The 16,140-nt window shown below is 52.8% G+C and overlaps 1 protein-coding gene and 1 long non-coding RNA gene across 2 annotated transcripts in view; one reads left to right on the top strand and one right to left on the bottom strand.

The window, feature by feature from the left end:
• Positions 1-16,140, top strand: part of PLXNA4 (plexin A4) — a 412,730-nt gene that overhangs the window by 370,555 nt on the left and 26,035 nt on the right. Inside the window, exons 19-24 of the mRNA XM_090287527.1 lie at positions 37-183; positions 868-1,102; positions 3,985-4,127; positions 8,608-8,876; positions 11,331-11,397; positions 12,170-12,316. Coding sequence (XP_090143653.1) covers positions 37-183; positions 868-1,102; positions 3,985-4,127; positions 8,608-8,876; positions 11,331-11,397; positions 12,170-12,316 — 1,008 coding nt within the window. The remainder of the gene's footprint in view (positions 1-36; positions 184-867; positions 1,103-3,984; positions 4,128-8,607; positions 8,877-11,330; positions 11,398-12,169; positions 12,317-16,140) is intronic.
• LOC150002148 (uncharacterized) lies at positions 6,269-16,078 on the bottom strand. The gene is made up of 3 exons (XR_016513148.1): positions 15,923-16,078; positions 13,015-13,072; positions 6,269-6,641 (listed from the first exon to the last, which is right to left on the bottom strand). It is a non-coding gene; the product is annotated as an uncharacterized LOC150002148 (long non-coding RNA).

The following is a 16,140-nucleotide window of genomic DNA, read 5'->3' as shown; positions in this document are numbered from 1 at the left end:
CTCTGGGGTGGGAACGGGGCTTTCTTGTCCATTCAGGGCAAGAACCTGATCCCACCCGTAGCTGGGGGCAACGTGAAGTTGAACTATACCGTGCTGGTCGGGGAGAAGCCATGCACCGTGACGGTGTCAGATGTGCAGCTGCTCTGCGAGTCACCCAATCTCATTGGCCGGCACAAAGTGATGGTGAGGCTGGGGGGGGACCCCATCTGTCCTGCTTAGGCTGGGCCTAGGGAAACCGGGGCCTGAGCAGTCCAGCTCGGCCCCGGGCCACCAGGGCTTCCCGGGAGGAGATCCTGTCCTGCTCCTGCTTCAACTTTCCTCCAACTGTTCCACACCCCTAGATCCCCTCCCGTCTTACCTCTGACTTCTCTCTTCTGTACTGTCATCCCTTCCACACTGGCCGGTGCCACCATGAGGGCATTGCAAACCAGCATTAAATGATGTGCTAAATTTTTCACTATGAGGAAGAGACTCTTTCAGGGAAGGACCGCTGTGGGCCTGGGGAGGTCCCTAATATCGTGTTCTGTGCCTTGGTCATCCGTCCTTACAACGGGGTGGGTGTTGGTGAGCCAGTCATTGATGTCATCCTGTCAGCCCTGTGCTGTTTCCCTGTGAAGATGACTGTGCTGTCTCCTGCATAAGAGAACGTGTGGTTTTTCCCATTGTAGGGGTGCCCTGTGCTGAGCCATCCAGAGCCCCTCCCTCAGCCCCTGCATGCCCTCTCACCTGCTTTTACAACCAAAGATGATTCTGCTCCCTGGAGCCGTTTCCCTCATGTGACCTTGGCCACCAGCGCATGGGTGACAGGGCTGTTCCCTTGGATGTTCTGTCCCCACACCCAGCTCCATCCCGCCCGCTCTGCTGCAGGCCCGCGTCGGCGGCGTGGAGTACTCCCCGGGCATGGTGTACATCGCCCCGGACAGCCCGCTCAGCCTGCCCGCCATCGTCAGCATCGCGGTGGCAGGCGGCCTCCTGATCATCTTCATCGTGGCTGTGCTCATCGCCTACAAACGCAAGTCCCGCGAAAGCGACCTCACGCTGAAGCGGCTGCAGATGCAGATGGACAACCTGGAGTCCCGCGTGGCCCTGGAGTGCAAGGAAGGTACTGAGCGGCCCCACACAGGAGGCTGGGTGTGCATATGTGCGCATGTGTGTGCATGTGTGTCTCACACACAGGCAGTGCGCTAGGCAGCAGTGGGCAGTGCTGGGGGCTGGGCATCAGCCCGAAGAACTTTATCTGGTCACGGAGCCTGTGCCCAGACCAATCCCATATTCTAGCCAGCCCCACCTGGGCTAGGCCAGATAAGGCTGAAGCCTCCTGTGCCTATTCCTCAAGGTGTCCCCTGCCCTCTTTCCCCAAGTCAGACTGGGATTATGGCAAATCCTACTAAAGCAGCTTCCAGCCCAGAATCCTGGCCCAGTAGCTTTTAGCTCCCATCTTGGGGAGACCTTGGGGTGTCTTGACATGACACATTCAGACAGTCTTCAGCTCTCTTACTCTAGAAGGAAGGTAAGGCTCTAGGGCTGATGGAGGTTTAGAAAGAAGAGTGTTTTACAGCTTGTATTTTAAAAAATTACCAACGTACCATGAAGTGAAATCAGCTGCACTAAATCCAAGAAGGAAATTAAGGAGTCAGACTCTTGTCGCCCCCAGGATATCATTTCGTGAGTCACCCTGGAGGGCTGAGCTGGTTCTTTGCCATAGATTTACACACGGAGTAAATCCATCCTGTACCTGGGGCTCTCTGTGATGGGAGGTGGGTCCATTCCATCCTCTCTCTGCATCCTTTAGCTGTCAACTCAGCATCCGCCTTGTGGGACTGTTAATTACTGCCTTTTATTATATTTACGCTGCTTAATTTTTTTCTCCGCAATGTACTCGGTCTTCTAATTAGGAGCAGTGATTAGAATCTCTTTTATGTGTGGCAGCCGTGAGCCTTTGAATGTTGGCTGCGCTTGGTGACTTGAAGGGAAGCTGCAGACTGATAAAAAGCCAGCTACCTCCCTCTCCTCCCAGCCAGCTGAGCACCCCAGTGGGGCGGGGCGGTGAGGGGGAGTGTGAAGCCAGGCTCCTCTCAGAATGTTTCAGGGGAGGAGGCATTAGCAGCCAGACAGGGAGCCCAGCTGAGAGTCAGTGGAGGCACAGGAGAGCCTTGGCTGCTGCCCTGGGGAGAGCCACCCCACGCGGGCAGGGAGAGGGACACGTGGAGCAACACGTAGGGTTAGCCACGAGAGTATTCTCCAGGGTGCCCGGGGCTGGCTCTTGAATGTGTGCAGGGTCCAGGAAGGTGACTTCCTGAAGACTTGACCATGCGCCAGGACATCACCTACACACAAGCTCAGAAGATACCTAGCCTGGGCCCCTCACAGACCTGACACTCACTGACATGTACACTCAGGCGATCGCTTCTGAACACACACTCACACTCATGCTCACACACACATTCCCATGCCCTCCCACAAACACACACGTGTGTTCCTCACTCCAAACATTCGTTGTGTTCATCAGGGCTTTTGGTGACAGTACCTGCCATAAAGGTTTATAGACTCCCCATTCACAAACGCATGTGCACACACACTAGTGTAAACTTTGCTTGGATGCATGCAGGTTGCTCTGCTTCGGAGTCACTTGCCTTGATGAGGACCCCTTGTGTCAGTGTGGCCAGAGCACAGGTTCAGGGCGCAGGAAGGGAGCAGCACAAGAGAGGTTGCAGCACCCTCCCCGTGGTCCAGGTGGCATCCCCATTGTTCTGCACACAAGAAGCATTGGTATCTTCAAGCCCTGGACCTCAAGTTCCATAGGCCTGAAGTCAGCACTGCAGGAGGCGGCGGGGCCTAGGGCCGGGGGCAGCTGTGTGGTGTTCCTGGGACCCCCAGAGCTCACTAGACACAGGGCTTGCTTTCCAAGGGCTTTCTAGAGCCACGTAGGGCTTGTGAATATCTTCTGAGTCCCCAAAGTATTTTTTTCTCTATTCTTGTGTTTGTATACATAGAAAGCACAATGTTTGGTCAATGTCCACTGGTTGTTCTTCTTTGTCAGTATGTGTTAATCCATTCTGGGTGTGTGTGCATGTGTGTATGTGCACATGCATGTGTGTATGCATGTGCATGCGTGTGCCAAAGAGAAAAGCGGGACTGGGAAGGGCCAGGCACATTACTTCGGACTTCCTACAGTGGTGGAGGGTGGCCCGGGATAGGGGCTGTGCCTAGGACCAGGTCTGGTCACAGCTTTGGTGCTGTGTAACAGCTTCGACCTGTATTCTGGCTCCCTGGGCTAGAGGACGCTTGCAGCTCCGTGACTCCCTGAAGACCCAAGCTACCTCCACAGACAGCGGGGCCCACACACAGCTCATAATTCACCATTGAATAGCATGAACTTGCGGTAGGAAGGACAATGACCCATCCTGTGTATTTATACAGAAGGATTGATTGTATTCATGTGGCAGAGTCTCCATCTGGTCCCATTTGGTGACTTGATGGCTCCAGTGACCTGCATGGCCCAGAACTGGGACTTTAGAAGAAATTGTTCTTAACCCTTAAAAGGAAATCCACTATAAAACAGAATTGAAATAGGCCCTTCATCACTAGAACCTCCCTCTTTCCTCCACTCCACCCACCTTTCCTCTATGGGCCCCCTGCCCCATCCCCCTGTCTTGGACACATTTTACAAATGAAAGCCCTTCATTTTCAGACAGAGCGGTGCCTCTGACCACAGCAGCAGCACAGATCTGTGGACGGCCTGCCCTCTACCCATGCTTTGGAAGGAATTTGGCCCAAGGCAAACTCCCCAGGCCTGAACCTTCCTCCCGTGCCTGTGTTCTCCTCAGCTACTTAACTTAAAACACCCCTTTTCTTATTTCTGCACATCCGAGGCCCATTGCTCATGTCCCCCAGGGGCCTGGCTGAGGGTTCTGAGTGCTCTGAGCTTGGGGTAACTCTGGGGCCCACCCTTCCCAGGAGTCTCACAGGCTTCTCTTGTGCCAGCCTTTGCCGAGCTGCAGACAGATATCCATGAATTGACCAGCGACCTGGACGGGGCCGGGATTCCCTTCCTGGACTATAGAACCTACACCATGCGGGTCCTGTTTCCGGGCATTGAAGACCATCCTGTCCTCCGGGACCTCGAGGTGAGAGCCATCCCCATGGCCAAGCCCTTCTCCATCCCAGGGTTAGCACAGAGAGATGTTGGGGACCTTCAAGGCCAGCTGCCGTATCCAGAGGTGAGAAAGCTGTAGGCATGGAGGGGACGCACGTGGCCCAAGGACCTCCAGTTGTCAGCAGCAGCCAGTCCCTCTGGAGGAGGTGGGGCCAAGCCAGGAAACCTCAGAGCAGAGACGGGAGTAGGACTTTGGGACTTAGGGGGTCACAGATTCCTTGAGAATTGAATACAAGACCTTCTCCTCAGAAAAACTGTGCTTATTCACAGAAATAAGAAATCTGGCAAACAAATGTTGGGAGTTCATGGACCCTCATTTAAGAAACTGCGATATGATGATTTCACCACTTAGCTGGTGTTCAATAAATTTATATGGAAAAGATAAGTGACGCTCTGGGAAGGGAAGTGGAAAGTGAATGATAAGTACCTGACTCTCTTTTGTACCAGCAGGAACTCCATCTTTTATCCCTCTTACTGTCTAGCATAAGATCTGGCTTACGCATATATTCATATTGCGCTTTGTTCCGAAAGGGATTCAGAATGAAATCTAAAGATAAGTACCAGAGAAAAGTGAAAAATATAAATTAGAAACCAGGGCAAAATAATAATCATAAGGAATACTCACTATTACTTGACTGCGGACTGGTCCAGTTTTGAGTCCCTTAGATGCATGCCTTCGCTGAGCTGCCCAAGAGCCCTCCGAAGTCGACAACAAGACTTGGGGCACAGAGGATTCTGGGCCACACAGCTGGGAGGGAGCAGGCTAGGATTCGAGTCCAGATGGTTAGACTCCAGAGTCCGCCGTCCCAACAACAAGCCTGTGTACTTGACTTCTGAGGTGCTACATCAGTGTCATGCCTTACGGCTCGGGATAGTTATTAGGATGGATGGAAGATTGTGGCCAAAGGAGCAACAGAAAATAAGAGTAGTTTCAAGATTTATATTGTCTATAAAATAAAGCAGACCCATCGCTCAGGAGTCACGTGGTTGTGCAGGTACTGGCCAGAGGGAATGTCTACATGACTTCTGCAGAGGGATGGAGCAACTGCGCACTTACGTAGGAACTTCTGTTCTCATGGGCCCCATTATAAATCACATATGTCCTACCGTGGCCTTAGTCCTCATCTGGCTCCTTAAAATTTCCTCTTAAGCCTGAACATTCTCTGTTTTCCTTACCTTTAATGTGAGGGAAGACTTTCTGATCCCAGCCTTTGCTCACGAAGGTGTTAACAGCCAGCTCTACCATTCTCTCTGAGTTGGAGCTGACAAGATAGCTAATTTGGGGGCATGGGCTCTGAGTCTAGCAGGTCACACGGCTTTGTTTTTTAACAAACAAACAAAAACATAACATTTCAACCATTTTTTTAAATCCTCACCCGAGGACTGTTTTGTTTTTTTGTTTCCATTGCTTTCAGAGAGAGAAGAAGGAAGGGAGGGAAAGAAAGAGAGAATTGATATGATAGAGAAGCATTAATTGGTTGCTTTCTCACACATACCCTGACCAGGGATCAAACCCATGACCTCTTGGAACATAGAATGACTCTTCAACCAACAGAGCCACACCAGCTAGGGCTCAACCATTTTTAAGTCTACAGTTCAGTGTCTCTAAGTAGATTCACGTTGTGTGCAGCCATCACCACCATCAGCTCCAGAACTTTTGTGTCTTCCTCAGCTGAAACTCTCCCCATTGAGCGATCCCTCCCCATTTCCCCTTCCTCGACTCCTAGCAACCACCATCTACCTTCTGTGTCTATGAATTTGACTACTCTAGCGACCTCGTACGTGTGGAATCGTGCCATATTTGTCCTTTAGGGGCTGGTTTACCTAGCAAAACATTTTCAAGGTTCATTCATGTTGTAGCCTGTGACAGAGTTTCTTCCCTTTTTAAGGCTGAATAATAGTCCATTTACTATATCACGGTTTGTTTATCCACTCATTTGCCAATGAGCACTTGGGTTGCTTCCACCTTTCAGTTATTATAAATAATGCTGCTCTGAGCGTGGGTGTACAAATATCTTTTTGAGACCCTGCTTTCAATCTTTGGGTACATACACAGAACATAAGACTTTTTCATTTCCATTAAACTCATAAATTAATCGCTTCAGACACAAATCAATTTTTTACTGTTTCACGTTAGCCTGGGGGATGTGAGGCCCAGCCTCCCAAACGAGATCCAGAATCTTGTGTGGGTCATCATTTTCTTATTTCTTTCCAGTTCCTCTTTGCCACCATAAGACTATCTCCCTCTTGGTTTTCTGAGTCTGGGAACATTCCCAGGGAAGCCATGGACTCATCTGAAGCAGGCTTTTTAGCCACAGGGATACCTGCCCACTGGTTGGGCACGAGCGGTGGATGAGTGTGAAGAAGAAGGTGTCTTTTGGCTTCAGGCTGCCCTGGAGTGTAGGCCACCAGGCCCCCGGGACCATCTGGGTGAAGTCCGGGCATTTGGGGAGGTGGCTGCCCAGACACTGGTCATATTCCGGTCCTTTAAAAACAGAAAGCAAACTGTCAACCCACACTCCATTTGCAACCTATCATTGCCTCCTAAACTCTACCCTATTGGGTTACAATTAAAATTTACCATCCAGTTTTATACTCACAGACTTCAACTAAATTATCGAACCATCTGGTGAATAAAGAAAGTCTTGTTTCAGAGTGGCATTTGCGTGGGGGGCAGGGTGGCAAGTTACAGAGGGGAATTGTTCTGGATGCTCTTCACCAAGATACTTCACTACCATCTCTCCTTTCATACATGGGGAGAAATCCCTGCCTTCTGCACCCCAAGACACTGTGCCAATGCACTAGGTATCTGGGAAACCCTTGGGGGAGGGATCTGTGCAAAGCAGCCAGTGAAGTAGGAGGGGCAGGTAATAAAACTGCCGTTAAAATGCACCCTGCGTACAGCAAGCACTTTACATGCATTATCTTATTTAATGTCCATAAAACATTATGACACAGGCACTCATATTCTCATTTTATAGACGAGGGAATAGAGCCCAGAGGTGGTGGAGCTTTCTTGCACATACGAGTCAGTAAGTGTCTCTGAGTCCAAATCCCAGGCGGCTGGAGATGCTGTTTCTCCCTGGGTCCCAGGGCCCAGGCCTTGCTGCCCAGAGTGAGTGCAGCCACAGTGGGAAGTCCAGGGCCCGTCCTCACACCAGATGTGCCATCTGGTCAGCCCTGTGTCCCCTTCCTCCTCTCCAGGTGCCACAGTGGCAATCCTACACATGGGTTCCCTGCACCCATGGCCAGCCTGAGCTACTAGGAGGCCCGAGGGGCTGCAGGGAGGACTCAGAACTGCCTTCTAGTCACCTCCCAGAGCCAGAGCAGGATTAGACACGGCCAAGGATGGGGAGGAGAGAGGGGGCTTAAGTTGGAAATCTGGCACTACCCTTCCTTCACCAGCTGGCTGGCCTTGGGACAGCTGCAGCAGCTTCTCTGGGAAGCTGTTAAGAGGGCACACCCAGCCTCGTAAGGTCCTTAGAAGACTGAGTTGGAACAGTATAAGCCAGTGCCACCCTGCACATGGCACATGGTGAGCACCCAAGAAACAACATTGTTATTAGGACAAGCTGTGGAGATGCTGTCCTGAGGGGTTTGATGGACGAAGGAAGTAAAGCGTGTGCACATGTGTGCAAGGGGGCGGTCACAGAGCTGCGGAGGAGACCACTCGGAGACAGGCAGGTGGGTGCATAGAGGCCAGGGCTGATGGCAAGGTGAGGCTGCCATGTCTCCCTCGTACTTCCCTCAGCAGCAGCCATGGAGTAGAGATGGGGGGGGCGGGGGCAGGGAGTGAGGGGTTGACCAGGATGGGCTACGGGGGGCCCTGGACAGCAACCCCTGGCTCTGGGAAATGGAAATGGACTCGGTTTGGCCACGTGTGTGAACACCCAGCTTCCTGACCTCTTAGGGCTGCTGATGCCAGACATCTGGGCTTCAAGGAGAGCGCTTCTCTCCAAGTTCATGGTTAGACCCACAGGGCCCCCGCCCAAGAAGGGGGCATCTGGCTGACCATCTGAGGGCAGGACCTGGGTCTAACTGGTCTCCACCTCTAGCCAGACACCTTGCCCTGAGCCAGGAATCCAGAGGCCTCCCTAAATGAGTAGCATGAATGTCCAGGCTCCACCTCTGCCACCTTTTGGACCTCGGGCAACAAGGCTTTCTATTTTCTCTGCCTGGCTTGTCTTCTCTGGTTTAAAACCTCTGGAGTAAAACAGGATAAAATCGCTGCCATTTAGTCCCTTGACTATGGGTCAGGCCGTGCACTGCGGGCTTTTCACACTTTGGGTCCTGAGTGCTCCTGGGAGCCCCAGGGGTGCACTGGCTGCAGTGGGTGAGTGGTGGTGTGGGATGGTCGGCAGTGTGCACAGCCCATCCCATAGGGTCATCCCTGAGGCCCCACCAGCCTCGCCTTCACAGGTGGCGGTCAGACCCCTGTGTCTCCTCTGCAGGTACCAGGCTACCGGCAGGAGCGCGTGGAGAAAGGCCTGAAGCTGTTTGCCCAGCTCATCAACAACAAGGTGTTCCTGCTGTCCTTCATCCGCACACTAGAGTCCCAGCGCAGCTTCTCCATGCGTGACCGCGGCAACGTGGCCTCGCTCATCATGACGGTGCTGCAGAGCAAGCTGGAGTACGCCACCGACGTGCTGAAGCAGCTGCTGGCCGACCTCATCGACAAGAACCTGGAGAGCAAGAACCACCCCAAGCTGCTGCTCAGGAGGTGAGAGGCAGACCCGAGGGGTGGCAGGGGGTGGCGTGGGTCAGAGACCCGCTAGCCCAGCCCACGCAGCCTGGCCCTCTGCCTCCCAGGGAGGCAAGGGTGCAGTTCCCAGAAGGGGTAGCCAAATCCCCCAAGGTTAGGAACCCACCTGCCCAGAGGCCAGGGGCATCTACATCTTCTTGGAAGAACCTGTCCATCATGCTGGTGCCTATAATGGGCCACAGCCCATCTGCCCACCCCTTTGTTTTCCATCTGCCCCTATATCTGCTCTCCTTCCTTCTCTCTGCCCTCACACTCCCCTGACTGTGACCTTTTTTTTACTGGAATTCTTCCCTTGTGGAGTCTTCAGAAGTCATTTTTCCATCCCCTGGCTTTCTCTAAATCAGAACTTGATTTAGGATAGATACTCCAAGACCTCTCTGGACACCCATCTCACTGTCTCAAGATGGGAGACGTTGGCCTCAGCCACTCACACCGCTGTCCATCTGCTTTTGATCGCTATGAGCCACAGTGACCATTTAATTCTAAATTAATTAAAAGTAAATAAAATTTTAAATCACTCGAGAGCTTATTGGAAATGCAGCATCTCGGGTCCCTTCCCACACGCAGTGGATCAGACTCTGCATTCCAACAAGAAACCTAGGTGATCTGAACACATACTCAAGTTTGAGAAATACAGTCCAGCCTGTGTTTGAATTAAAACCCTTCAGCAGCAACTGGGCTGCAGCAAGAATTTCCTGGCGCCTGTGCTAGGCTCTGCACAGCCCAGAGTCCACCACTTGGCATGACTGGTGCCTCATCCTGGACACCTGAAACCTGAGTGGTCACATGGGAAGACATAAGCAGATCCCAGGGCTTCCGGCCTTATAGGAAACAGAGACTCTCTGACTCTGTCCACGCTGCCATTCACACTTTCCATGCGCTTGTAGGCCATTTCTCCTCCAGGCTGTTAGTCCAGCGTCTTTAGCCTTCCTGTAGATGAAGATGGAAAACTCCCATGTCTGGCCATCAGCCTGGACCACCATTTACCGCCTCCTGACCTTGGTCTCTGGGTCTGAGACAGGACCTCCTGCTGGGTCCAGGGCATAGATTTGGCTTTCAGAGTGGTGATGCCAGGTTTTCTCAGGTGCAGTGGACATTTGCCTGCACAGCTGCAAAGGTAGCAACATACAGGTGCAGTCACACAGCTTAGGAAAGAGCCAGGTGGATCATTTTGATTTTGTTTTACTTTCATCACACAGCCACCCACCAGCATAATTCTGCGGTTGCCAACGCCTGCCAGAGTTCCTACCGACGATTTCCAGGCATGGTCTCGCTCTGAAACCGTGTCTCCTGGTCTTGTTTTCTATTCAATCTCTCCCTTCTACCCACCTTCATCTCCTTTCCTTCTTCTTGCCCTTGACTGCCCAGCTCCTTTCAATAGTCTTTCTTCTCTTCTCCTCTCAGCTTCAGTGTGTGCTGGCAGCTACCCAGCTGCCTTGTGATTTTAGTTATTAGTATCTTTGGGCAACTGCAACTTTCAACTCTGTGTAAGCATGCTTGGAGGGGCTGGTTTCTCTCTGGATCTGGCCACACGCTTAATACAAGGTTGAATATAGTTTGTTTTCTCCAAGCGGATGCAACCAAAAGTGGCCTTTGTCCAGTAACACTGCTACTGTGTCTTCATTTCCAAAGTAAAAGAATAAATAGACTTGGGTAGCAGCATGAAAGATTCAAGTTAGACTAAAGAAGGAACTCTGTTATTGCAAATGAAATACCAGAATGGTTCCCAGGGGAAGTTTCAAAGTACATGGAAGCCTTTGAAATAGGACAATTTTGGCATCTCTTGGGATAAGCTAGGTAGGTATGCAGTTCAATGTTGCTGTCAGCTCTGAGAGTCTCCAGCTTACATGATAGGGCCAGCCTAATTTGGCTTTTTTGCCATGACCCCCTGTTCCTGCCAAATTAGTATCTCCCAGGTTGTTTTGTTTTTTCTTTTCTCACCTAAAGTAACTATCAAGTTCTCTAAGGCTGTACGGCCCAATGAGATCACTATGAGCCACATATGACTTCTAAAATCTCAATTAATTAAAGGTAAATACAATGAAAAATTCCACTCTTCAGATACATTAGCTGCATTTCAGGTGCCCAGGAGGCACATAAGGCTGGTGGCTGCCTTACTGGCCAGCGCGGGGAAGCAGTCTCATCATCACAGAAAGCGCACACCAAAACCCACCCAGGAGCCTGAGGGGCAGAACATCGTCTCCCAGCCTTGTGGGCAAAGCTTGTCTTATCACTGTAGGGTGTCTATGAGTCATGGACTCAAGTATTCTTTAGGAGCTCAAGATTTGGCCCAGAAACCTTAGGGAGCAAGACCCATGCCAGCTTCTTCCTCTGCCTTCCCAGTCCTTGGGGTCTGACCAGCTGCTTCTGTCTTTGTCTTTCTCTGCTGGTTCCCTCGGTGATGGGGGACAGGACTGAGTCAGTGGCCGAGAAGATGTTGACCAATTGGTTCACCTTCCTGCTCTACAAGTTCCTGAAGGTACAACTGGCTGCGGGGGTATCTCCAGCCTTGCCTCCATTTCCCTGCCCATCTGGGCACCCACCTGCCTCCTCCCCAGCCTGCCCCGTCTCCCTCATGGCCCTCAAGCCCAGGCTCCCCAGGGCCTGGTCATTAGTACCACCAAGAAATGCAGTTCCCCCTAGTCACTGACGGAGCAGGCTCTTGGCCGTGTTTGAAGACACAGCCTCACAGGCCGTCCTGACTTAAGAGACTTAAGGCTTTGAGAGGACCCTGCATGAGCCCTTAGCTAAAAACGATTCACCCCTCATTTTCCTGTTTTCCCTCTTCCTCTGCCTCCTGCCACTTCCCGCCCCAGACTTACTGAGGCCGAGAAGGGTTCCAGGCAGGTACAGAAGCTGCCTGTGGTAGCAGAGTAGCCGACAACGTACCTAGAATTTGGAATATGCCTGACATCCAACTATTGACTTGTTTGCTAAGGCTTTCCCATAACCAGGCTCAAGATGGGACTGCAGAGGAAGCAGGGTGGAGTGGGGCAGGGAGGAGGAAAGGAGTGGAAAGGAAGAGAAGAAGACAAGGCAGATGGGAGACGACCCTGTGGTCGAAAGGTCCTGGAGAGACATCCATCTGAAGGAGGGGTTTGCAAACCCAAGAGTAGAGCAGGTGGGAGCAGGAGGAGAGGATCTCAGCGGAGGAGATGACATCAGCCCTTTGGGGAAGCAGGGGCCGTGGAGGCTGGGCTGTCCTCCCCGGTGGCTCAGCACCTGCCCAGCATGGCTCCTCTCCTGCCCAGGAGTGTGCCGGGGAGCCCCTCTTCTCGCTGTTCTGTGCCATCAAGCAGCAGATGGAAAAGGGGCCCATTGACGCCATCACGGGTGAGGCCCGCTACTCCCTGAGTGAGGACAAGCTCATCCGCCAGCAGATTGACTACAAAACCCTGGTAAGCCAGCCTCACAGCCTTTTTCTAGGGCCCTGCACAAGGGGCTTTGGTCCTGCCCAGTCCCTGTCTGGCCCCTGCCAAGCCCCTGCCCAGCAGAGGGCACGGTGGAAATGCTGAAAAGCCACCTCTCCAGGTTTGCCCACTGCAAGGATCCAGCCAGCTGTCCCACCTGTGCCTGTCACCCCGATGTCCTCTGTACCACCACACCAGGGCATCTGTATTTGGGGACCAGTAGCTCAGACACACTGAGCAACACTTCAGCAAAAGACTGAAGTTCCAGGCCAGTGCACTGAACTCGGCAGGGGCCTAAGTCTGTGCTGGCTGCTGACTGACTGACCCCCCCTGAAAGAGCACTTCCGTTCTCATCATTCTCCCTGGGAGGAGAGGGGACACTTCCTTGCAGACAGCAGGTCAGAGCACGAAGGAGTGGAAACCAGAAAGAGTCCCTCATGCTTCTGAAGCCACCCTCTGCCCACTGCTTTAAGCTGAAATATGCACGTGACCCCAGCTGTAGTCTGTGAGGCCCAGAATGCCTAGTGACAAAGATGTTTGTCCAGAGATTGAGGGGATCCCCTCCATCAAGGTTAGACCCCCTCTCCTGACAGAACCTGTCACCCTAGGAGGCGGCAAAGCTCAGTGTGTAGGAGTGTGAGGCTGGAAACGGGCAGACCCATATGGGATCCCTGACTGCTTCTTACCAGCTGGGTGGTTTGGGTTCATCTGAATCTTAATCTCTCCCAGCTTGGGTTTCTTTATCTGAAAAAAAAAAGCAGGAATAATACTAGAGACTACCAAAGAAGAGATGATAATAATACGGAGCTCCCAAAGTTGTGCAGAGGCTGAGAGGGGAGAGGTGTGCCAGGCGCTGAGCCAGGGTTAGCGCTCACTGCTGTGGCTCCCAGGGCCCCGCTGCCCCATTCCCACCGAGCCTGCCCTCCAGCTGCCCCGTCTCTTCCGGCCAGGGAGCTCACTCTCAGGTGGTTTGGGGAGAGTTGTGATCTCCTCCCACTAGGCCTTCTGTAGGGAAGGGGACAGGAAGTGAAAAGAGGGAAAGAGAAAATACAAAAAAAGTTGAGTGCGGGGGGTGATGTGCAAGTGGTCCCCAAGAGGGGAAGACAGAGACTAGATGGGATTTAAAGTGCACTGTGGGGAGAGGGGGCATGTGGCAGCTCCGGCCGGGCCTGGCCGAGCCAGACAGGGGCAGGGAGCCAGGGAGGTACCCAGACACGGAGGCCAGCTTGGGGATGGTCCCTATGCTCTGACCAGAGCCGTTCCTGCTGTCTGGGAATGATTTGGCCATGGTGCACTACGTTACCCCATCTTCAGAGGCCCCAGGAAGCTCAGTCGCATCCTAACGGGCTTGCCAGGACTGGCTTGGTTGCTGAGCTTCAAAGGAGCGGCATGGGACCGAGGCCCTGCTTCCTTGCTGGCATGGTGTGCTCCAGAGGAGAGTTAGAGGCTCCGATTAAAGTGGGAAAGGAAAAAAAATCCAGTCCTTCCAAAAATAGAGACCTGAATAGACTTCTTAATGAGCTGGAAGTACTGTTAAAACATCTGCCTGATCTCTCCCCCTTCGCTCCCTTTCTTTCCCCTCTCATCAGTGGCTCCCCAATATTGAACCCAACACAATGAGTCGTAATAGTGCTCTGCACCCGAATTGCAGGATCCTTTATTCCAGAGGCCAGAGTATTGTTAGCACAGCCAGCTCAGGCTCACTGGAAGAGAATGGGAGGAAGTTGGAGGGGTCCGGAAAGCCCACCAGTAAGGTAGCAGCACCTGGGGAAGGAGGTCTGGGGAAGAAATGGCAATTGTTTTGTTCAGAGAGGAAATCTGGCTGCAGGGAGACTGAACAGCCACCTTCAGGCCTATGAAAGGAAACCCACACACAGAAGCAGGAGTAGCCCCAAGGCTGGTGGGGCTGGGAAAGGAAGACTGTGGGACAGCCACAGACAGGGCTGACCAGGGACTGCAAGGGGAAGGGGTCCCAGAAAGACAGACGGTTGTGGAATTTGGCCGTGGCTGGAGGAGCCCAGGGCACTTTGGGCCAACTGATGGTAACCTTGTTCTTGGCAGGAGGGAGAGCCGGGGAAAAAGGAGACAGGTGCTGACAGGCTCGGGGACGAGTCACATTGTAGCAGCTGCCCCCTTAAGTGCTGAGTGGTTAATTGGATTTGATACTAGAACTTGGACTCGGGGCCTGCTGCCGGGAGTGCCCGTCGGCTACCAGCTGGGAGCCTGCTAGGTGCTAGGTCATCACCCAAGAGCCTGCTACAATGCAGAATGTCAAGCCCCATCCTAGACCTCCAGAGTCAGGATCCACACTTTGACAAAACCCTTCAGTGATGCTATTCACATTAAAGTGTGAGAAACACTGACCGAGCAGAAAAAGCAGTTTGCTCAGAAGCTAGCCAAGGGGCATGGCAGTGGAGGTGGGAAGGGAATTTCTGGCCAAAGCTGTGGCTTGGTCAGGGGCTGAGAACCCTGTCCCTCAATGGGACCACTGCTGCTTCTCTGGATGCCATGAGCTTCCCATGGAGTTGTCACATGGCCACTGTGGACCCCAGGCAAGTAGAAATGTCAGGAGAGTACGCTCAGGTGACAGCCTGTCCTCATGGTGTCTTGGAGGAGGAAGCCCAGAACAAGCTGCATTGTTGCCTGGGAAAGGACAAGCCGCCCCACCACTGGCCCGGCGTACAGGACAGTGGGAGCACCGGGCAGCACCAAGTGGCCGGGCTGTGCTTGTCCACTGAGGGTCCAGGGCAGAATGGCTGGGAGAGGACACACAGAGGGACACAGGGCTCAGAGTTCCTCCCACCATTGTTTTCATTTTAGGACACGTTGAGAGTTTTCGTTTTATAGATTTAGGAGGTTTTTTTTTTTTCTTCTTAATGGAATAAGCATGTTCCCAATTGAGCTCATAGCAGTCTGGTTGCTGATGAAAGGCAGGCGTCGGGGGGCCATGGCTCTGATTGCCACCACATGGAGTAGGAGCGGGTGGGGGAGGGAGGAGGGTTGTTGTCTGAGTCCTTGGCAAACCAGACGTGCAGTTGGGACACGGCCGGGGTGGGGGGCATGCAGTGAGCGTTCAGAGAAGGGGGCTCGGGCGGCAGGGGGAGGGGGATGTGCAGGTGGCCCCGCCACTAGACGGCACCACCCCGTCTGACTGTGGCCCCCCAGCATCCCACACGGATTCATGCATGTCAAGAGGGCCCCCTCTGAAAACAGCCAGGAAGAAAAGTCTTCAGAAACAGCCCAGACATTTTTAAAGGAAAAGATAGAGCTTGGCGCTTTAAGCAGAGTCTTAAGTTTTCCAACTAGTGTCAAAAAGAGAAGTCGAGGTCCTGAGGCAGGGCGGCCTCTTCCCCTAGCACAAGGCTTCAGGTTCAGAGCCAGGAAGGGGCCTCAGGTGGCCCGAGCCTGAAATTTTTAAAGGGCACCTTTTCATTTTTAAAGAACACATGAAGCTTCTTATAGCCTCTGCCACCTCCAGTCAACCCGAAGTCCTCACAAAAACGGAATCTTATGAAGTCCTATGAGAACGGCACCAGATCTGCCTTCGTGTGAGTGTGTGTGACAGCGAGTGACAAGAAAGACAGGCTGACTTACACAGATGGGGGCCTCAGAGGTAGGCGAGGGTCTGGGTGTGCTCCTGAGAAGGCGCCGCAGGCCTGTGCACGCGTGTGTGTAGAGAGCACATGTGTGCATGCATTGATGTCTGTTCTCATGCAGATTCCCCGCACGCCTCCTCCTACTTGGACGTTGTTCTCCTTGGAAAAAAATCAGGATTTTAATGATGTTCGTTACGTGTGCGGCTCCTACTGCTG

Source organism: Furipterus horrens, unplaced genomic scaffold (genome assembly GCF_987537825.1).
Source record: "Furipterus horrens unplaced genomic scaffold, mFurHor1.1.pri manual_scaffold_9, whole genome shotgun sequence".
Taxonomy (NCBI): domain Eukaryota; kingdom Metazoa; phylum Chordata; class Mammalia; order Chiroptera; family Furipteridae; genus Furipterus; species Furipterus horrens.
This window is presented reverse-complemented; position numbering and strand designations above follow the sequence as displayed.